This window comes from Nipponia nippon, unplaced genomic scaffold, assembly GCF_047370975.1.
Source record: "Nipponia nippon isolate SJK-2023a ecotype South Korea unplaced genomic scaffold, ASM4737097v1 scaffold_5, whole genome shotgun sequence".
Taxonomy (NCBI): Eukaryota; Metazoa; Chordata; class Aves; order Pelecaniformes; family Threskiornithidae; genus Nipponia; species Nipponia nippon.
The window spans coordinates 23,906,061-23,929,814 of NW_028262369.1; the positions used below are offsets into that span (position 1 = coordinate 23,906,061).

The 23,754-nt window shown below is 39.4% G+C and overlaps 1 protein-coding gene across 12 annotated transcripts in view; it reads right to left on the bottom strand.

The window, feature by feature from the left end:
* The window catches only part of NFIA (nuclear factor I A), a 254,757-nt gene that overhangs the window by 31,772 nt on the left and 199,231 nt on the right, over positions 1–23,754 (bottom strand). For 6 of the 12 annotated variants that reach the window (XM_087730425.1, XM_009461221.2, XM_009461220.2 and 3 more), the window contains 3 exons: positions 21,359–21,487; positions 8,143–8,321; positions 5,446–5,611 (listed from right to left, as the gene is read on the bottom strand). In XM_087730425.1, the coding sequence (XP_087586551.1) occupies positions 5,446–5,611; positions 8,143–8,321; positions 21,359–21,487 (474 nt within the window). The remainder of the gene's footprint in view (positions 1–5,445; positions 5,612–8,142; positions 8,322–21,358; positions 21,488–23,754) is intronic. The other 6 variants (XM_087730429.1, XM_009461223.2, XM_087730428.1 and 3 more) reach the window with 3 other exon arrangements.

Genomic DNA, 23,754 nt, shown 5'->3' on the forward strand with positions numbered 1-23,754 from the left:
CTTTCTGAGATGATTTTGCAAATTGCAGTGCAGCTTGCATATTATAGTACGAACAGGTACACTGGTTGTTATTCATATCTGCAAATCAAGGAAGAAATGAACTGAGTAGATTTGGTGAGATGTTCTCCTTGCCTTTTTACTGTCTTCATTTGCTTAATAATTCAAAGAAGCCACAAATTTGCAAAGGATATATTTCTGTTGCTAGTGCCATGTATTAAGATTCTTCTGTACTGTTTTATGGTGAAGTTTTTTCTTTAACTAACTACTGAACCCTAGGTTGTGCAAGACCAAAAATTCCTTCTGCAGTGGGGAAAATTAACTCAAAGCTCAAAAATCAAACATCTGTTGTTTGGTTCTTCTGGTCTACTTTTAAGGAAGCAGAATGAGTGGAGAGGCCATTTAATCCCTTGCGGCAGGTAAGTTCCACTCAGAAGGGAAGGAACTAAAGATCTTGCTTACAGTTCCCTGTTGGCAGATACTTTTGCTGTGATATTTGGTAGAAAATCAAAGGGAAACCAGCAGAACGCTGTCTTAAATGGCTTCTCTGTTCAAACAAAAATTCTAAAGCATTTGAAAACCGTATAATATGCACAAAAGTCCCCTCAAACCTTGCTGGGTGAATTACTATGTATACCTTTCTTCTGTAATGCTCCAAACTATGCTTAACTTGCTTTCTGAAAATACTCGGATGTCAGCTTGGTATTTCCTTAAGGTCATATAACTACATTGCTAGAGCCAAGAAGTGAAGAGTACCAAAACTACATATATGCAGAGCAGGCTTTACACTGGACTCTCCCAAGATGCTAGTCCCACTTCACTGTAAAATGTCACGAGATGTTTGCCAATTGTAAGGGGCCATTTTGGCTGAGAATATTAAGTTGACATGGAATACACATTAGCAGTGACTCCTGTTACGGTGAAATTTGGTTCAGAAAAGGGAGCAGTACCGAGTGTTGCTTAGACCATCACCAGCATGGTTTCTAGCCATATCTTACCGTCTTCATATAAATACCCTTGTTTGACATGGAGGTAGGATTTCTGGAAGTCTTACCACTTCTGATCCCTATACTCTGTTCTGAGATCAGGATGGGGCAAACTGCTCTCACTGGTTAAAGCTGGGTCATATTATATTATGGTATACATAGGCTAAGCCTATGGTGGGGTCTTCAAACTCCTTTTTAGGAAAGGGAAAAGCCAAACCATGGAAAGGAACAGAAGCCAGGTCTCTTAGGAAGATCTTCTCCTGATCTTTATCAGCTTTGCTCCATGAGAATTGCATAGATCTACACTAGTTTACACTAGCTGATAGCTGGCCCGTCAGGCTTGAATAGAAACATCTTCCTGCCCAGCCTAGTCTTTCTGCTACTGGAATTCACTAAGGATTGTTTGCAACATCATAGCCCATAGCCAAGGAAATGAATGTGATGCCACAAATTTGCTATGATGCTTCACTTCAGGAACAAGCAAAACAGGAGCTGGCAGAGAAAGAACATTTGCTCACAGAGACAACTTTGATATTTAGCCAAAATGGCAATAAATTGTATGAAAGACAAGACAAACAAACAGTTTTGGGCATGTCATGTATTTTAAAGTTGCTTGCAGTAGGAGAATGTTAATTTAAAATATACTTTTCTGAAATAATTTATATTAAGTATAGGAGTGTGTCATTTATCAGACAGTTCTGGATTAAAAGAATAAACTTTTGGTTAGTAAAGATGATTTGTGTGAGTGATAACCTCATGTACCACTAGGTTTCTCTTTTACAGACCAAGATGACAGGTACGTGTGCTTGGTATGAAGAGCTGTACTGTTTTGCAAAGGACTAGGAGTCAGTTTAGCTGTTGTGGAGTTGTAGTGAGAGAACTAACCAGAGGAACGCAGTGCAATACAGCAGTTCCTACCGCAATGCATTCTGCAGCTGAGCATCTGAGAGGGAACGGCAAATTCTAACAAATTAAATGATACAGGCATCACCCTCTTTTTTATGGATGGGGAAAGGAGCGAAGAGAAAGCTAAAATGGCTTGCCCAGAGGGTGCTCAGTCAATACATAGCAGAGAAAGAGAGAGAAATCCAATCTGATTATTAATCCAGTACTATAGCCACAAGATCATTCCTCTCATCCTGACACAAATGCTGTTTAACATGAAAACTCCTTTGTGCAAAGGGACATTAACCGATAACGATCTTGCCCAACAAGGGAAAATAGGTAAGTTTCTCCCCATGTAGAGTTGTGAACCTGAGAAAATAACATTTAGTATAAAAAAGCGCTTTAAAAATCATGGTGTACAGGATGGCAGTATCTTAGACTCTGCATTGGAATGAGGGCTACAGATTCTAACACTCAGATTCAGTTATGATAGTGATAAAGTCCAACTGGCATGTAGTGGAGCTGGTGTTTTCTTTGGGCAATGAGATATTAAACCCAGAAACTGTCAAGTTCAAGAAAATAATTGTGTTGTGTTTGTTACGGGTTACCAACTAAATAAAATCAAGAAGAGATCTGAGATAAGATAATTTTGAGACTGCTTCTGATATCAAGGATGTGTTCTATTGAAAAGGCTTTTTATAGAGGAAAAATGAACCCTCCCAAACTTCATGAATCCCATCTCCATTGTGTCATCTCACTGAGGAAAATGCTGTCTTTCCAAAGGGATAGGATTCGCAGCTGAAATTTTCAGCTCCCAGAGCATGCCTGGCCACCCAGTAGCAGCAAATCCCTGGTGTGCATCTCCAGGGGCTCTTCCTTCCTTGGACAGCACTAATGTTCATGTTTTGGTTAATGTCACAGCTGGAGAGTTTCACTATTGCTCTGAGAATCATTAACCACCTTGTTGTGATTTTTAGCTCTCATTCCCAGGAGGCTGTGCTGTATTGAACAGCTGCTCCTGGCTCCTGCACCCCTCAGGAGGGCCATATTCCAATTTTTGGTAGGGCCGTAACTGCGTTTTGTTTCTGCAGAGGGCTTTCTGCTAGACCAAAAAAGGGAAGGAGAATGGAGCAAATGCCAACCCCTTTCACTACATTTCCTTGGGGGGGCCTTCATTCTCCTCCACACAGCTAAGGAGAGAGTCTGGCCAAAATCTAACATCATTCCTGCCTTTGTTGCATAAGTGACTTTCCAATATCCTAAAGCTCTGCAGGGCAGTCAGCCATAACCCAGCGACACTCCCAGAACCGGTGCACTCGAGCAGTTCGTAACCATGGAAAACACCTTTTTGTGTGGCTTTTATGAAACTCTGGTGAATCTGCACTTGCTATTTGAAGGCCAATATTTAGTTAAGAAAAAAATAAACACTGATGAAAATGGCGGGTTGGTACTGATTGACACACTAAATGGAGTCCAGTGGGCCCTTCCGGCAAACTCTCACAGTGAGGCTAGGAACTTCGGTTTGTTTTACTCGTTATGTGGCCAGCCACTTCCACTGGCTTTGGTATATATGTAATACTATTTCTTAGAAAATATTTCCTATAATCTACTTTTCTGTAAAATTTGTCCCTAAATTAAATTATATGCTTGTTTACAACTCAAGTCCCTATTATTCAAAACTCTTACGAAAAGGAATATGCATGCCTGAATATATACAGAACTATATGTTTAGACATCAGCGTAGCTAATTAACAAACAGTAATTATTTTCCTAATCTTTTGTTTAAATACCATTAACTGGCTGCTCTTGAGAAAACCTCGATTCCTAATTAACGTGGCAGCTGTCTGGTGAACACTGAGCCACAGTGACCAGCCCGAGCTGATACCGATGGGTGGTGTTCTGCGAACTTCAGCGGACAAATGCCGGTTTTTATGCCAGCTGAGAATCAGGCCAGACACGCATTTAGCTTGTTTACATGATCACAGTATCACAAAAATTAAGTATTAAGATTACTGCTAAAATGATGTTGGGAATTTTTTTCTTTTAGACACCACACACTGCCAGTAAACTGAGTCACAACCGTAATGACAAATATACACTGACCTAGTTTCATTTTTCCCGGTTCTGAAGACAAGGAAGTAGTAAGGCATTGCTGACTATATTCAGTGATAATTATGACTAAACATTAACCTTTTAGATTCCACCGCTGAATCTTATTGATAGGACTTAAAAGACAGTATCTCCCATCAGAGAGCATCAAAACTTCCTGATAGCACAAGTATTGGTCTAAGATCAGAAAGAGGAGTGGAGGGGAGGGAATGAATCAACTTCTTAGCTCAACAAAAATCTGCTGATCAATTCTAGAAGTCCTGATTCTAGAAGATCATGTTCACAATCTTACCAGACTGTCTCATACTAAAACCCATTTTAATTTCTAAGCGAGCCAGAGCATCTTGCTGAGTTTGCAGTTGTGCACTATCGCGTAGCAGAAGGCAATGCAAAACTCCGAGAACTACCAGATTTTAAAAATGCCCCCTGGAACCTGTGCAAAGCTCCTGAACAGTCTATAAAGCTTTAAAAATGTAGGCTTCACATGGTCTGAATAGCAAATACCTCTTTGCACATCAAGCAGTGGTTGCATATAGCATTTAAATAATAAGCTTGAAAAGCACACAAAGGGATTTGCTCTTTCGATTAGATTGATTTTTGTTTGTGGATGTTATTTGGACTCCCTTCACTGTGGAACAAGTCCCCTACAGTTGCCATTAAAGCACTGAAAGCTTGCCTTTTGTTTTTAAATGTCAGTTTGAGCATAGCTTCATTAAATCATTTCACAATTAACTCCCTGAACATCCAGATTTTTTAAAGCATCAAACCCAGCTGAATCACATTTGCTTCCCAGAAGAGTGAGTCCAAAGTGGTATCCCCAAGTGTGTATCCAGGAATTTGTATATTTGACTTGTGGCTACACAAAATACATATGGGAGCCGTGTGGGTGGTGGAGAGAGGATTAAAGCTTTCTCCCTGGGCCTAAGAAATACCATAGCTTCTTGCCCAAAATGCAGGGCTCGGGAACCAAGTCATAAGGGAAAGCCATCTGGGTTGATCTAGGAAGACTTATTCCCAAAAGAACTATAAATGAAGTGAACTCGAAAGAGTTGTTAGTTTAGTCCAGTGTGTATAAGCAGCAATGTTTTCGATGAGGCTGTATGTCTGACTTCCATGTAGTATCTATCCTCTAAAGCCTGACTTGAGATACCAACTTGCCTCCTCATGACAGTAAACAAGATCCCAAAGGTCTGAGGTCTGTGTCACAGCTTAGCTACTGGCCTTGCTTTCTCTCATACATGGCTATGTGAAATGCCAACAAAGTCAGAAATAAAACTGTAACTTTAAGCTAACTCTTTTCTTGTTAATATAAAACCAGCTCAGAATGTTGTCCATCATATACAGAGCAGAGACCTCTCCTGCATCCTGAGAGCTAGTCCAGTCCTCATCTCTGAATAGCCGACAGACGGTTATTGCAGCATGTTGTGTGCTACTGTTAGCCCTTGGTCCCCGCTCTGTCTATACTTACTTGGAGAAGTGGGAGAGGTGGCCCCTCCTTCTGTTGATGTAGTTGGAGGTTTTGTGTCTGGCACTGGCAGAGGCACAGGCCTAGCCATTGGTGGCGGAGGTGGTGGTGGCAACATTGGGGTAGGAAGGAATGGATTGTGCACCTTGCCTTGGCTGCTACCATTGGGCTGCCAAAAAACAAGCAAACAGACAAAAATTATACTAAAAATCAGCTATTAGGAACCTCCGGTAATAACAATCTAGTTGAAAGCTCTGTGCAATACATTTACAATTACTTGAGAGGTGGCAAAGAAAGTGGCGTGTCAAATTCTCCGTTGACTTGAAGGAACTTTGTCTCAAATGCTGTGAGCCATGTGAAACTATGGAAATCCTCACTTTCAAACATTTGTCCTATTAGCAATTGGTCTGAACTGCCCTGGATTAAATTCTACTATTTTTTACATTTCCTGCAGCCAGTAACTCATGCTTAGTGAGAGCTGAAACAGTATTTTTGACCCCTTAAATCCCCCAGTTTCATGCCTCTGTTATACCCTTAGGATATCAGTGCCTTGGACTTGAGTGTAAATTTCTTAAAGATACTGCTCATTAAGAGAAAAAACAAGCATTTTTGGTGGTCTTAAAAGTCATGCTGATATCTTATTACAGGAAAATGAATGAGTATATATTAAAGTAACTGCTCTCCCACATCCCTTTTGAGTTAACAGTAGTGTAGCTCACAGTTTAGTTGCTATTAGGATCATATGGAGAAACGACTGAGCTTAGAACTGCTTCATTTTACACATTAAGAAAAAAAACCCCTCCATTTAGTCTGGGGTGTGGTCAGTAACAGGCAGAATGGGCCCACCTGTACAAGTGTGGTCTTCCAATTAATCACCAGAAAAACCTGACCATAAGCAAAAGTGTTTTCAAGAATCACAAAAACAAGAAGCAGGCTTAAAAAATGCCACCCCTCCCCCCAACTTGTTAAGTTTACATTTTAAACGTAATACAGCCTGGACACTTGAAAACCATACAAATAGATGCCAAATACCATTATAAAGAGAAAGTAGGACAGCCTGTGAATCAGGTGTTCCGTTTTAGTGACAAAAATGATGAGATCACTTTCGACAGCACTCTGCAAATTGATCTCACTGCAGTTCTTCTGGCACTGAGCATTGGCTTTTCCATTGATGATAAAAGCTCAGCTTTAAACACAGATCCATATTCTAAGTACTGCTAAAGAAAATAATATTTTAATTCCTGTTAGGGTTTCCATTAGCCTGAATTACTGGGGACAAAATACTCATACTGGCAAAGGCTTGGGACCTTATTTTCATTTCACCTGCTTTGGCACTGACAAAAGGCCTTAAAGTCACGTAGGTGCAAATCACACTTGTGCTAGAGCAAAAATGGTTCAGGGCATAAATAAGACTCAAATTCATCTGCATTTAACTTAACAGCACTCCCACTGACTTCAAAGACTGCAGTTACTAGTGTTTGCAGTCAGAAGCAATCCTTCAGGGATATTTATTTTTCCAACATCCAGTACCTTTAATAAACTAATATATTAGTGACATCTCTCAAACAGTATCTTGTCTCACAATTAGGTCCCTTTCCTGCCAAGAAGACCCCTGCTGTATGTTCATTGTGAGTGTGCTAACAGTTCATAATGCTGAATGGTTTGGGATAAATTAAGCAAATGAATACTCAAGGAAAAAGAAAAGCACTATATTGATTTGTTGTCTAGACATAAATGTATCTGCTAACATATTGCAGACATTATTCAAAGCCAGTACTGGCTGGAATAAGTAGAGCCAGTTTTTCTGCTAGGGAAAGGAAAGCACTGAGAACAATATAGCTTATTAAATAAGTATAATAAATTAGATGCTAATAATTAAACTAATTCTCATTAACACTTTCAATTGTATGTATGTCAGGAGAGAAACAGTAATTTTGCCAGTTATTACTTCATTGGCTGGAAAAAGTTACATGCATTACATTTCATGAAATATTCAGAGCATTATTTTAGATTTGATTTACATAAAATTTATAAATTCTGTATTTGACCGGAATGATATTTCAATAATAGCAAGATGATTCACTTTATTTGATTAAAAAAAATGAAAATGGTTATTTGAAGCTTTGGAACTCTGCTTAATTTTTCATAGAGATAAGGGGAAAAGATAACTGCTTACAGAAATAACAAACCATAATAAACTGTACTTTTAACATCTTGAGTTCAAGTACTGGTCAACTTGATCTAAAGTGCTATAAGGCAGTATTTTTTTTTTTTAATGAACTTAGCTGATCTGAAACATCTGTTTCTCACCCTCCCTTTTCCTGCTCCTTCTCCCCACTCTCCCCTGAACTTCAAAAATAATTAATAAAAATTATTCTGCCTTCATATTTTGTTAACCCTAGTTCCACTAGGCTTACAACGCATGCAGCAAAGTCATTTGTGGAGGGACCCAAAAGGTCACTGTATCACCAGCTTCTCTGACAGTTTAAGTTAATTTCACCACAATGTGGTCGAGTGGTTTTTTGGGGAGGTTTTTTGTTGTTTTTTAAAATATTTTTGCAGTAGCAGCATTTTTTTTCCTTCCAATGACTATTCAAGGTGTGTTCCTGTGTGCAACATGCTGTTAAAATAATCCCATAATCCCATGGTTAATTTTACATAGGACAAACACTTCTGAAGAAATAAAAACGGCTTCCTTACATTTAGGAACCCCACCTGTCCAGCCTGCTGACCAGCGTCGGGGCAGACAAGTTGGACAAACTCTTTCAGAGTCTCCTGAGGATGATAGCGGATTGCTGGGTGTGAGAAGTATGGCCCAGGCTGTTGAATAATGGGTGATGTTGGAAAATGAAGAGTCGATGGTGTTGCATGTGGACTTGCTATAGGAAAGAAAAAAAAAAAGTTATATAGAGTTTTGCCTTCGGAAAATAAAACAGTTTAAATCTGCTGTAGTTTTACTTTTAGTCTTTTTTTAAATGTACAGTATTGTTTATACATCTGATCTTCACAATTAATATATTAGACCACATTGTGTCCTACACTCACTTCATCTAGACCCTGAAAGCAAATGGAGCCAGACATTTTGAAGGATTTTCTGTATTTTTAGTGGACACATATAAAGAAATCAGCAGTCTTTTGTGAAAGTGAAAACTATTCATCACCTTAAGAGCAGTCCTCATCAATCAGCCAATAAAAAAATATATTTGGGAGATTAGGGTTGATTTAATTGACATTTCATATAACTTGGATTTACACATATGAATCCATTTTATATTGTACTATAAATGGTTGATAATTTAAAGATGGTCTAACACTTCCTGTGGTTGGGGTTTTTTTCCCACCTCAGTTTAGGAACATTTATTTTAAGTAACGTGTTTTCATCTAATGAACACGCACAAAGTGGCAAGATAGTTTTGAAAATTACATTTACATTTCTCCTGAATAATGTTAGGCTCAAATCTTCAGCAAGCCCCCAGCTTGCATTCAGGGATGAAGTTTAATTTGGTGAATTTGTGGGCCAACAAGCCAGCTGGAAAATGTACTACAGTGAAGGTGTAAAGGTGTAATGTACACAAGCCCGTTGGCAATGACAGATTTTACCCTCAGCTCATTTCAGCAGAACTACAAGTGCAGCTGAAGAGCCTTATGCTCTCCTACATTATGTGACACCTTTGCCCAGTTCTCTGGCCTTCAAGATATATTGGGTTGGACCCTTGTGAGCTAACAGTGCTTTCCACTGTTAGTTGTCACCACGAGGTAGCAAACTGCTGCTAGTCATAGTGCTATGAATTCTCCCTTTCCCCTTTAAAATGAGAATTCACTCTTCCTTTAGAATGGCCAATTAATCTGGTTGTGCACAAGCTCATCTGTAAATCGTAGTGTATTTCTCACCAGTCATCATTACATCCCTGTTGCTCCCTTGGCATGCTATCCTAGTAATCTTTCAAGGGTGTCCATGTGCATATACTGCACTTGTACACCACACATAACTGATTAGATAAAGGCTATGCAAGGGAGGTAATTTCCTACAGAAACTCATGTGTTGGCTTTGAAGTAAGTTAAATATACAAGAGGGGAAAAAAAAGCCCTTGGCACTTCTCGAAAAATTGGAGAGATGCAGGAAAGTTAACTAAAATCAAATACAAATGAGCAAACACTCATTTCATGATGAATGTTATGAAAAACCTTCAGTTAAATAAAAGCTAAAATCTGCTTCTTAGTCTTGTTCATTGCCAGTTTAATAATATGACACTTTATTAATGATTTTTTTCTTAAGTATTATTAAACCATTAGCAACTCAGAGCCTGAAGATGTGGATAAAACATGTACTCAGAGACAGCAGCAAGGAAACCTACTGCATTATCCTATAAACATTCATTAAGGGTTCTTCAGCACTTCTATGTACTTCTTTCTCCACGACTGGATAGGAATGATTGCTTTGACACCACCACCAAGAAGAGCTGCACTCATGCCTGGGGTGCTGATATGGGATGAATATGAAGCGCTCATCCTTGCCATGAAAAGCTCCCCTGTATTCTTGTTAACACCACGAGTCTTCCCAGTCTGCTCCCCTTAATACTGTTTAAAATACTCACAACAGAAAGAGAAATGCCTACTAAATGTGTGGTACTGAACGGGAAACACCACAGAAAGAAAGCATGGACATGAGGAACCAAAAGGTAGCATGCAGCCTTCAACTATCTCTGATCAAAGTAGATGTATATCCAGTGAAACTCTTCTGAAAGCATGGGCTATACCTATCTTATAACAGCTAGGTATTGTGGCATGTGGGCTGAGCGGAAAACAGTGTCTTCCCACAGCCGTGCTAGCTCTGCAATGCTGCATTTGGGAAAAGGAAACAAGAAGCAGCATATCCCATGCTCCTTGTTACGGAAATGTTGACAGTTGTTCCATGGCCAAGGCAAACACCTGTGTGCCCAGCCTGTTCAACCTGTCTGCACATCTGGGCTTATCTCTTGTTTTTTACAAACCTAGTTAATTATTTCTTATTCACTTTTAAGACAAATAGCTTTGTTCTGAGTTTGCATCTTAAATTATAGTACAGTTGAAAACTCTTCATATAAAGAACCCAAATCCTCAAAGGAAGAAATGAAGGCTATTTTCCTTTGCCCAAACTCCTGGGAGAGTCTGTAACTTTGAAGTGTGCTATTAAAGGCAGAGATAATGTGGGATTCACCTTAGTAAATGTGGGTGTCTACCATGGAGCTAATTATCTTAGAATCAATGAAGACCTAAACAGAACTAATGGTGTCTAAGGAGCCATTCATCTCATCCAAAACCAGACCACTCCTTTAACTAGACTTCATTGACCACCCTGAGTGGCTCACCAGTGGGTGTGAAGGCAGCCCACTGGTACTAGCTCCAGTCTATGCATCCACCTTCAGTTAGATGAATTCCACCCAAAATGTCAGCCTCTGATCTCACTTACACCAACCTCCGAGGTGTAACTGCTTTAATGACACTTAGGTCATAGCCACTTCACAGGTATGAATGTATCATCACCTTCTCCCGGAAGCAACAGTCATTTTAGAGCTTGTCAAAATATTTTGCCACAAATATTCGTTCAACAGAAGTTGGTGGTAAGCATTTTGATGACTACAACAAAATTTTCATTAGCGTACAACATTTCTGTCATTTCTTTGATGCAAAACATATTCTTCCTCTCTTCCTTTGTATCTCCTTATATAGTTCCCCCTTTCCTTGTATGCCAAATGGAAGGTGAAGGATGAAGATAAAAGTGAGAAATGAAAATTTATGTGGCAAACATCTAATTAAGTAAAAAATAGGGGATTTTTTAAACATTTATAAAAGATTTCATTTTAGCACAAGCTCTGTTAATACTATTTGAAATTGTTATGCAACTGCACTGTCCTTTGTACACATCTGGGAACAAATTAATTCCTTTCCTTCCGCTAGGTGATAAGGAGATAGAAATGCTGTTTCAATCAAACAAGAAGGAATAAAAAATTGTACCCAGGGAACATGTGGAAATTCAAAGCTAGGCCTGAGACCACACTGTATTTAGCTTTTCCAAGGTATGGCTCTTCATTTAATAATTTGATTTGCTATATGAAAGACATGTTATGGTTATTAGAAATACTCATAGGCATGTAAGTAGTGAGCCTTTGTTGCCTTGACCTCCTCAGCATGTCAAGGTAAAAAACAAACTGGAAAGCATTTATTGGTGATCTTCCCAAAGCAAGAGAGAAGAAAAATGAATGCAGAAATGATCAACAATAATTCAGGAAAGTAAAGTACTGCAAGAAGGAGAAAGTGGTTTGTCTTGGGAGTCTTGGCCAATTCCTCAGTACAGCCTTGAAGGGCTTTCTGCTGATCACGGGAAAGACCAGGGAAAGGAAACAAGGCCCAATAGGCATCAGCCCTCAGTCTGTGCCATATACTAACATGTAGGGTTCATTTTATCAGAGTAGGTAGATTAGCATAAGAAGTAACGAATGGAATAAGGACCTCCAAAAGGTTTGTTTTTGCAGTCTCTGACTGGGAAATACCAAATTTCTCAAGGGGCAAAAGGAAGAGCTGTTTGATAAGAGGAAGAATCTACTACTATTAAACTGATCAAAATTACAAGTGTGCCTGCCTTATACTAGAGAGAGGGAATTAAATGCTAAAGTCTAAAATCTGCTGGCCCAGATACAGACCATTACTCCGATAGCTGTGTTGTGGTCACCAACTCTGGTGTATGCAAAGATGGCCTTTCAAACAAGTTCTGAACACAACTGTGTTTCCAAATATATGGATCCTCACAAACATTTTTAATCAGTTAAAGGACGTGAGGTAGTGGAGCAGGTTGCTATTTTCCCTGTTTGCCTGTAAAAGGGGAAAGTGACCACGGAAAAGCCCTTTCAGTCATGATTTTCAGAAACGCTTAATAAAAATTATTAAGTCATTGCTTCTGAAAACCATGCCTAGACTGATGCAAGTTTTCCTGTGTATAAGAAGGGGCTATTACTACTTATGTGCTTCTGATGGGATATTACAAGTCTCAATCAGTGATTGTAAATTCTTTGAGATCTTCAAATGGAAGATAAAACAGGTCTTTGTCTATTATTTATTTACTTATTGACTTATTATTTATGTATCCCTAAGCAGCTCTATGATGCCAAACCATATTTCTCTTGGCGTCTTTCAGCCTGTGACATTTATATTTTATTACTGACCTCACTAAATGACGTAAAATATAAGTTCTACAACCTATGAAAATATGTGTATTCCAGATCAGAACTTCATTTCTACCTGCTGTAGGTATGGAGGAGCTGGACTATCTGGCATTATTAAATCTGCTATTTGTGTGTGGGGGTTGGAGGCAGGAATTATCCTTCCATCTCAAGGCAAGCATAAATATTTCAAAGCACACATGATTCTAATTCCATTGAAGCTCATCTGAAACATCCCAGACTTTTTATTGAAAATGAGATGATAATGTATGGTGGCCTGCAACAGATATACCAGTATTTTAAAACTACTGCTATTGGGCCAAGTAATTATGCAGTACAGCTGTTGCGTGCTATACTGGATTTTTTAGTGTTTTATGAGTTTGTGGTGCTGTGCAGCACAGAAGTAAGAGGATTTTTCACAATGCTGAACTCAAATGTCTGATTATGCAGGCTTGTCTTGTCTTTTCCCTTCTTGATTTGTGGTAGCCAATAACATAGTAACTAATAAAATAAGTTGCATTCATTGGTTAGGTTAGCACTTCACATGTCTAAGACAAATGAAGAAGAGACAAAATTGTGAATTCTATTCAACTGAATGATCAGATAATAAAGAATCAGTTAACTCGAAACAGGTTATACTTTTCTTCAGATATTTAGTACCCTTCTCAGGCCCTTCTCCTAGAACAAAGGAGCAGTCCTAATAAAGACGCATGGGATCCTTTCTCCCAGGGAGTGCTCACTGATGTCGTACAGGGATTTCATGATTGCACCTAGTGCTCAGACAGATTTCTCCACCAGCACAGCCCAACATATGGGGGAGACATATTGATCCATCCACCTTCCATCTCCTCTTCCAAAAAGCCTTGCCAACCCCTTCAAGTCCAGATGACTGGATGAAATTTCTTTCTTCATGAAGTCGTTTGAAGTCTTTGAAAGGGTCATTTAGCGTTGCTCTTCTCCCGCTCAGGAAAAGCCTACTATCACCCTGCACTCCTTGCCTGTTCAAAGAAGTAGTGGTCTGGGGAATCAAAACCACTGTTCCTTCACAGGCACAAGGGCCAGTCCATCAGACCAGGCCAACAGTGGACTGGCTTCACTAGGGCACAGTGGTTAGATACCTCCTCTCTAAAGTGATAATTGAGTTTACTAATAGCTCATTAAACATTGATCAATCTTCCTAGGAATAGTAACATCATAATCATAATGAAACAGGATCATTTTTATCAGCTTGTTTTTGAGGCCATTATAATTGGCTTCATTACAATTAAGAAAGTATTTTTTTAAAAGTCATTTCCCTGGAAATGTTATAGAACAGTTTGTTCTGCTAGATATTTCCACTTCAGGCTTCTAAGTTGCTTTAACTCCCTGCATGCTGTAAGCTTGCTCCTAGCATTTAAGTGATGCAAGTGCCAGTTCAAATTATGCAAGATGTATCCCACCCTTTGTACCCCAAAGGTACTTATTCTGAAAATTGACCATATTAGAGTACTAATTGGCTAAGCCACCATGCTGGCTGATGTGAAATGCTTTCAAACACCATGAAACGGCTGTGTTTATCGGAAATATGAAGAGTGACTTTTTAATAAGGAGATCTGGCAATAATCCAAATTTGTTGAAAGGAACTTACACTTCTGTGTATAATACAATACAAGAGGTAAAGAATAGAAGGCTAAAACAATAGCTTTAAGCCCACAGATTTTTGTGATGAAAGCAGTTACCCAAACAAGAAAAAAATAATTAAGAAACTTGGGCTGGGATTTGCAGAGGTCCTGAGAGAATTCATTAACTGCTTTTGAATTTCAATGGGAGCTGTGTCCCTGTAACTCTTTCAAAGGTTTCTGAAAGTCCTCATTTTTCTTACTGCCCATTAGGAATAGACTTTAGGGTGTTAAATGTAGAGCAATCCCTTATTCAGGTTAGCAAGGGCTTGCCTCTACTTAAATATGGAGCTGCTGAGGGTAGGACTGACCAGTCCTAGGTCCAGCCCTTTGAAGGGAATTCAGATCAGTGGAAAACTTAAGCATTGCTTAAGTCCCAAAATGCTGCAAAGTGGCTGTTTACTAACACGTCTGTCAGGTCCATGGCTGAGCTAAAGTCAGACTGATCCTGTCTTGCATTCCCATTTGCTGTGACAAGACTGGGAAATCATGGAGAGGGAGAACAAAAATAGGCCTTACCCTCTTAGCATGGGTAAAATTTAGGTATCACTGATACTTACTTCCACATTATATGGGCAAACATAGATGAAACATTGAAAACGTAACATTAAAAGCTGATCAATGCAAGATATATACCAATACCCTAAATATGATGGATGGAGGATCTGTTCCTGCCCATGGCCATCTAAAAGAAGGACTGAATTGCAGAATGTCCACCTCTCAGCTCCAGAAGTCAAGTGCAGGTGGTCGGCTAAGCACTGCTGAAAAAACAGACCCATGGTATCTCCAAGTGGGGGCTGGCTATCAGCCCCTTTTTGCTGCTCTGAAGAGTGGTATAAGGCACCTGGACCCTTTGTTCAGAAATACTCCTTCTGTAAGAGATTTTGCAGTAGCAAGTGGGAGGCACAAGGATGTTTTGCTAGGGCCCACAGAGTTTCTTGCAAAAGGAAAATATGCTTAAAGCTATGTTTGGGCACAGGGTTTATTGGTGTACTCTGGATTGTGAGTATTACAGGCTGCTTTTGAAAACCTGTAGAGCTGAAGTGAGCGCTGGTTCCAGATTCTGGCATAGGCAGGGGGCCAGTTAAGTTAGCTATTTTGAGCAGATTGTTTTAAAACATGTCAAAATTCTTCTGCCTTTGGAAGATGAGAATACTATAGAACTGATTACATAGGTACAGAAATAAAAATCATACCTATAGAAAGCACTCCTCCCTTCCCAGACCATAGCTAGAGGTCAAAAAAACCTAATTTAACCTATTCGTAGAATTCCTACTTCACATCAAATGCTGGCAACTTTTGCATATTATTATTGTTTTTAATACACATGATGTATTCCTATATGTAAGATAAAAACTACTGCTAGGAGAATATATCATGTCTTTCTTATAATGAAATGCAGTTGATAAGTTTACAATAGAAATGTAAATTCTCTTAAAACCCACAACCTTTATGTGTGTGATGATATAATTCTGCTTTGATACTAAAAAGGGCATGGTAATGGAATCTGTGACTTTGGAGTGATATATTGCTGTTAAGTTAATAGGACTCCACATTCCCATTTCTAATATCAGTGTTTTTTTCCCCTTTCATTCTGTAGATGGTAAGCTGATACTACATAAACATTGTTAAAGCTATAGTTCCACGCTACAGTAATTCACTTAACTTTAACATGATTTATGGTTCTGTCAATAGAGGAGGTTGAAAATCCAGAGCTCTGATGCTTAAACATGGGTTCCATATTTAAAGCAATAATGTGCTTTTTGTGTGTGTCTGAAGCTAGAAGAATTTAGCATAAAGCAGAGATAAAAATATTATAGTTCACTGCACTGTTTAAAGCATATAGTTTAACTTCATGGATACATCAAAGAGAGCAAAGAAACTGAACACAGAATCAGTAAAAGCATGGGTAAAACACTTTGTTCCTGCAGCACTTTATTTTTATATTATTTTTAGGGATGCATGAAATCCTATTAAGTATTTTTAACACTCCCCTTTTTTCATTCTTTTGCTCAGTTAGATCAGCTCCTTTTGTCAGGATGAGTTTAAATCTGGGTCCACTGTGTTAATCACCCCCCATTCTTCTTTCTGGCACTTACCCTCCAGGCATTTTGCCTCTTTAGGAGATTAAGCGACCAAGTCATCTTGTTGCTCTAACATGTCCTCACTGGAGCAACATATTAACACAATTCCTCTGCAAAAGAGCCCTCTTCAGAAGTTTGCTGCAGGGATGACAAATTAACCCAGCATGGTGTCCCACACATCTATCTCAGTACAAATTATTAGTGTAATAGAGCTTTTAGTTATGCATTTATCTAGTAATTATTGAACGGTTATACAAAACGAAGCTGAGCAATCATGGCCCTTTATGAGGCAATCTCAGTGGGTGGCCTTACAGTTAATTTAGGATAGGACTGTCTAAGCAGTTCACTCACACACAAATTAGCTGAACAGCCTGCTCCTTTAAATATTTCCTATGTCACAGGCTAACTCTTTACAATACAACAAAGGTAGAGTTTTAATTACACGGTTCCTGACTTTTGTTTAGCTGAAGCTTTAACCATTTGCAAGCCTTCCTCTCTGCCCTCCCCTGCCTGGGATATGAGAGTCGATGGCAGTTTGGGTAGGGTATCTAGTAATTACTAAACCCTGACCTTGAGGCCATCTGTTAGGAAACTGTTTTTCCTTCAGCATCATATTATTTCAAAGTGAGTGGAGAAAATAAAAATCTTCACCTACACAGTCAGCTATCCTGACATTGTAAACTGGAGCATTGCTTTTTGCTGTCGCAAAAGCAACGCTCCTCTGTTGGTCAGTGTTATGCTATTTATGGTTTCTACTCAACTTTCTTACCCTTGTGGTGTGGCTCTCTCATCTTTTGGCTGTCTTACATTACCATCCCCTGATCTGAGGTGCCTGTATCGGAATGAACTTGCACCGCTTTGTTTTTGTCAATATTCAAAGGAAAGTAGAAGGTTACATTAGTCTGCCAGCTGACAGCATTGAGGAGCAGCCACAGATAGTTGTACGGAATAGGATATTACAAAATGTCCTTTTATACTGTGTAGCTCTGGAGCGAGTTAGCAGGAATTATCACTTTGATTTGCTTGAAGCTGGCTGACAGGACAGCTAACAGGCACTGATATTTTGGTGACCCTGTGGAGAATTTTGATAGAGAAGGGCACAATGTCTTCCCAGATATGTGACATAAAGTTTTTGCCACTTTGGCACAAACAGAGAGTACTATCCTGCAGAGTTTCCCTGGTAGGCCTTGTCCTGATAAAAATCTCAATGGCAATGCTTACTATGGAGGAAATTAGTATAATGGGAACCATTCCACTGGTTGACTTTCATCCCTTCTTCTCTTTCTGCTCACACACCCACTTCCTTGGCTTCTTCCCTTTGTGCTGTATTTCTTGTTTCTTGTAATCGTGTTTCTCCTTCATTTGTCTTCCTAACATACCATCTCATTCTTATTTTTTTCCTTTCTTTGCCTTTTCTTCCTTGCTTTTTGGCTTGCAGGATCTATGCTGTCATATTCTGTGGAAATGCTTGAATGCTCTACAGCACAGGCTGCTGTATATCCTAGGTTTACAAGATCATGGTCAATTTAACGTTTCAGCCAGCTCCAGATATAAAGTCACTAGAGTGTAAGTAGCAATACATGGAAGCCTAAAACCACTTATGTAAATACTGCTGTCACACATAGTATTTAAATCCTTCACTGTCTGGTAAAGAGTTCAAGTGGGCTAATGTCTGGGAAACTTTGTAAGATGCCAGCAATACGATGGCTTTGCAATACTGGAGTACTGCGGTGAGCTACACTGACCACCAAATAATCTAACTTGCAGGTAACAAAAGTATGCTGTGTAGGAGATAGAGATCTAACTGCTTGAATTTTCAATGTGTTGAAATAAATTCTAAAACTGATAGTGATGCTAAAGCCACCCTATAGGTGATCAGTTTACCATCTGCCAGACACTGAATCCTAACCACACTGGTCCAGAGAAGACATATGGTGCATTCATAGAGTCATGCCCAAAAAACTGCCATCATCAAGTGAGGCTCCATGAATCACTTTGCTAGCTTATCACCAAAGAAACTTGGATCTTACCACCATCTGTTGGAACTACTGAGGAGTCACTGAAGCATTGGCATCCATGTGCCAGCACTCACTGCACATCTGGTCCTTTGGTCAGCCAGCTCAGATCCTCTCTGCTGGCTACTGCCCAGCTGGGTTGAGTACTGGCAGCAGCACCAATGCAGATAGGAAACTAGTGCACAGCCTTCCACAACACAATACAGTACAGCACAGACAATTTCATGAGAACAGAGGTTTTCCAAGTGGTTCATTGAATGGAGCACCTTATAGCTAAGAAATCCTCTTAAGGATCTACTCCTCCTCCAAGCAAGTTTTGTTTCCAAAATGACTCATCGTGGGGATCACTGGGAAGGGCACTCAGTATCCTGGGATACTCCAGCATACGATGTGCACTGTATTCTAAGGAATGTTTGGAAGTGTGTGAAAGATTCAGGAATATTCCTGAGAAGTTATAAATCACTGGTTGTCAATGACAACACCTGCCATGAATAGTCTACAGCTTCTTCTCTGCTGTCTATTTTGATCATGCTTTACAAATGCATCTCATATACACATTCAAGTGATAAACTTGCACATATGAACATCAGAAGGAGATTGAACCTTCTCGTAATCGTTCAGTTGGCTGAGGAGCTTACTCTGATGGTGACCTACTTACTCATGACTTTCCTTTCTCTGAAATATCTCTGCAGACTGAAGATTAAATCCTGCTCTTACTTGTCTGAAGACCACTCAGAATGACCTGCCACTGACCATTTACATAATGCATACGTATCCAAAGCGAATGCAACATGACTGTACTATGTCATACCTATAATTTCTGCAGAAAGGTACAACTTCCAGTAAGTAATGGTGGATATGAATTGCTTAAAGATTATATCCTCTTATATGACTGCATTATAGTCTTCATGTTGCCACTTTTGATACTTGAAAAGCTTCTCTCTTCTGCTTACTGTCCTAAAGTACACTGGAGGGAAGGGGATAAAGAACAAAGCTGGATTTGCAGAAAATAATCCATCTCAGTATATTACCCTTTACTAACAGAACGATGGTTGTAGAAGAGAAATAAACACAGCCAGTGTGCTGCGGAAGAAGAATACTGAAGAGGAATGTCCAAAAAGAACAAAGAATTAAGTCTGGAACAAGATTTTTCCAGGATGATGACACTTAAAGAATCCATGGATGGATTCAGAGGGATTTTTCCTGAAAGTCTGTAAGACTTTGTTTCTGAAAAAAACATAAAATAGAAGATGCTTCTAAATGATGTTACAGAAGAAAGTTTTTTGCTTAACCTGTTAGGAACCCTGATGATAAGAAACTGTTACTTCTTTATGGAGTTAGTAAAGACGTCTCCTTCCAAACAAACAAAATTTGGGAACTGTAATCATTGTATTTGCTCTTTCAAATTCTGTCTGTCTTTGAATGTTCTTCTCACATAGCTGATGGATATCCCCTGGTGCACAGGAAAAGTCTTGTTAAAATAGACTATAGATGAGATTTAAACAAGACCTCACCATGGTACATTTCCTCTCTCAACCACACAAAAATCCAAAATACAGAAGGTCTAAACAGGGGCAGACAGAGGCATTCAATGATCTTCAAAAATAAGTGTGAGGTAAAATACAGCTAAATACAGAAAGGCCTATTAACTGATCAATTAACAACTCAAATCTAAAAGGTTGAACTTCTAAAAGATAGGAATTCAGTCAGCTGATGTGCACTGAATATAATGTTAATGGAACATTCATATTATTCATACTTATATCACCAATTATCAAGGCTTTTAAAAGAAGATATATTTGCCAGATAGCTGAGATCCAAATTTCAAGGGAAATCTGTATAGAACTTAGATGCCTAAATATCTTCTGAGGATCTAAGTGTGTGTCTAAGGGTAATAAATAATTTTTATGGGATTAACCACAACAAATCAAACTACAATAAGTAGATTTAACAAAGCACAAATAACCAAGAAGTGCAAGTCTGACCTTGCTTCAACTTAGAGCAATTCCACTACTTCACAATGCATCACCTGGACTGTCCAGACAAAGAGGCTCCCCCTGGTTTACGCTGCCCTCAGTAAACCCACACTAACACCAAACAGACACTTCAGAATAATTTCTAGTATGAATTGCTAATATGTCTTTTTATGCTTCACCATTTGACCAATTCCTTAATAATCTTCTCTAAATGGGACAAAATTTCATAGCAGAAAGAAATATGTCACAACCATTCATTCCTATTTTTATATCTTCCAAAGAGGTTTGTAAGAAGACTCATTCATTTGTGTATATTACTATGCCCAAGTGAGTTCCTTTCCAAATGTGAGCTGAGTATTGCATTTAGTTTTTTAGGCTAAATGCAAATGCATCTTTCTAACAAAAATGTATAAGCACATCTAGACCCAGAGGACATCTCTTTTACTTGGAAAGTCAGTCAGAAGAGTACTGTGAAGAAAACCAGCCAAAGCATTGCAGGAACCAACGCCCCTAACAAGGCGGTTCTTCAGCACACTGATACCAACAACACGAGTAGTAAATGACTGGCAGAAACAAAGCCATAGTGCTGGAAGACAGGCATGTTTCAGAAGTGAGTGATGAGTCCCTATCTCCAGCAGTTAGACTGAATCTATGTTACATACTGATACAAGCAGAAGACACTCTCTGTAACACATTCTGTCCCTTTCCCCACCCTCTTCAAATAAAACCCCCAAGCCCCCAGAAACCAGCGTTTCCCCCTTAGGCACTGTTGTATGGTCATCAGGAGGTCTACCAAACAGCCCAGCCTAGCAAAACGGAACACAGGTCTTGACAACTAAAACCTCCGGGTTAACAAGCTTTTGAAGCACAGCCTCTCATGGAGTGGGTCACACGTGGCGATGACTTTCTGTGGAAAGGTGCTGGGATGGACACTGGGTGCCGTGGCTAACGTTTAAGCTGCCTGGGGGCTCTTGGGTTAGGCCTCACCTCTGGGTCCTGTAATGACAGGTCGATGGTGCTGTGTGAAAGCCGTTCCAAGGGAGGAGGTCTGCGAAGGCGAGGGACTGCTGAAACCAGACTTCTCTGACTTCTTTAATGTAGTTGGCGATGGCATTCCTGGCAAGAATGATTGATAAGTGCAATTTAATAATGCTAGGTCATGGAACGACAGCCTATGCATTGTGAAAGTGGGTGCAGAAGCAGCTAGATAAACTTAAAGGACAAATGAAATGGAATACAACAGCAAGCTGAAAGCTCACTTTTATTTGTGGTCTTTTTTGAGGCAGAAGTGGCCATGGTTTGCTCTGAGCAATGAGTACTAAACGGCAGCCATATTTTTTTTTTAAATCTGATATATGGATAAGATGCAGCTTATTATTGCTACTGAAACCTACTCTGCTTTATTTTTAGAAATCTGTAATAGCTGGAGCATTTGGATTTTTACAGGCTTTTTATGAGTTCTGTCTTTCACTCACTGGTTTAGTAGATTATTGCAAATGGATCTTTTAAATGTGCTGCACGACTCAAGGCACAACTAGAGAATAAAGTTTTCTGAGTTCAAACTCTGCCTTTCCTTACTCTCCTGACTTCAAAGGTATTTGAAAGCAATATATTTATGTGGTTGCCTTTTGCTTTCAAATTTTTTTAAAGGGTGAATGGTATTTGTGTCTTGATATTAGAAGCCACACTGGAATTTTTTCAGAGTTGTTATTATGCCCTTGAACTATTATATCAAAGGCTTCCAATGAAAATCAGAGTTAAGTTGCCATTGGGTGAAACCTCTCCCATGGACAGGCAGAAATGGTGTAATGCTAATATGACCGGTTTGTTATACTCTGTAAGAATAACTCCTGTTGATATCATATCAAGCCCATGGCACCAAAGAAATTAGTGGAATGAATGTATTGCCTTTTCTGCATATGATTTATGCTTGGATAAAAGAATATTACAGCATATAGATGAAGAATATGTATGTGCGTTTGCATTATTCTCTATATTTTTACAGTCCTAGAGGTATATGGGTATTCTGATTATCTGCACATACTCTGAAAACACATAATTTCCAGTATATACAGTACATCAGATATTTTGCGTATCCGTAGGGATATAGCAAAACAAAGGTGCAGAATAGTTGAGGTTTCAGGAGCAAAAGCAAAATATCAGATAAAGTGGAAGTTGAACTTCACTAGCAAAGTCATTCAACCTTATTTCCAACTCTGTATTTTATAGAATTTAATTGTTAAAAAGTAAAGAGAGAGGCCTGGACAATATTATCTCTGGACAATATTATTAACTTTATATTTAATAACACTAGTTTTATAGTCCCTGGGATGTTGATTGCAATATGCAGGAGCCTTCTTGTACTTTATAAGCTGCACTGCTGGGGTCTTAATGGTTTCAGTGAGGTTTTGCAATATATATTTCAGAAAGTTAAATAAAGTAAGGGAGTAGTTAGAGTTCCAGTGTTGTACTTGCAGCTTTCTGTCTTGAAACTGTTCGCTAGAAGGGTTTGTTGTTGTGGTGGCTTTTTCCTCATAGCAAGAAAGGTTACATATTAATCTTTTAAAAATAAAAGTTTAGAACTGACAGACTATTGTGCAAGAAAAATAGTGGGTTGTCTTTTTTTTCATATTGGTCTTAAGGACTTTGGAGTAGGGACAAAAGCAGAAAGAGTTGGTTTGGTTTTGGAGTAAGAGAGAAAAGGAGACTGAACTAAGGCATTTCAATGAAATATTCCACTGCAGCCTGCTGAATTTCTGCTCAAATGGCATGTTGGGATGTAACTTAGTTATTGCTCTGTGTTTGAGTGTCCATATTCAGGACAAGGATACTCAAAAGAAGCAACGGTGCTGTTGACCCAGATTTCCTTATGATAGAGGAACTGGGCATGGAAACACCAATGAGCGTCAGCCCCAGCCCTAAACAGAAAGTCAAAGGTCAGTGGCAGTATTTGTGCTTGGGGCGGGGTGGGTAGAGGAACTACACTGCTGGCAGCAAGACCATGGGTACATCTCTTCTGTGCTGGGCTGTGGAAGGGGCTAGGTTTGCCCCCAGGGCAGGTTTTAACGTAGCAGGCTCCATCCCTCTAAGTGCAAAATATCACGGACAGAACAAGCGACTGTTTATGCACAGGGATTATCACACTAAAATATGCCTGCTTGTGAGCTGCTCTAACCGCAAGGTCGTGCAGCACTCTTGCGTGGAGTCACAAGGCCCTGCACGCAGCTAACGGCTGCGCAGCCCATGAGCAGAGATCCAGGAGGGGACAGGAGTACCTGTGCCCTGGGCAAGCAACGGAGGTCGTGGAAGGAGTAAGATCTCCGAGTCTATGCACTGTATGGTTCAGCTGGCTCATGAACTCCCTGCTTTCCCCCATATCCTCT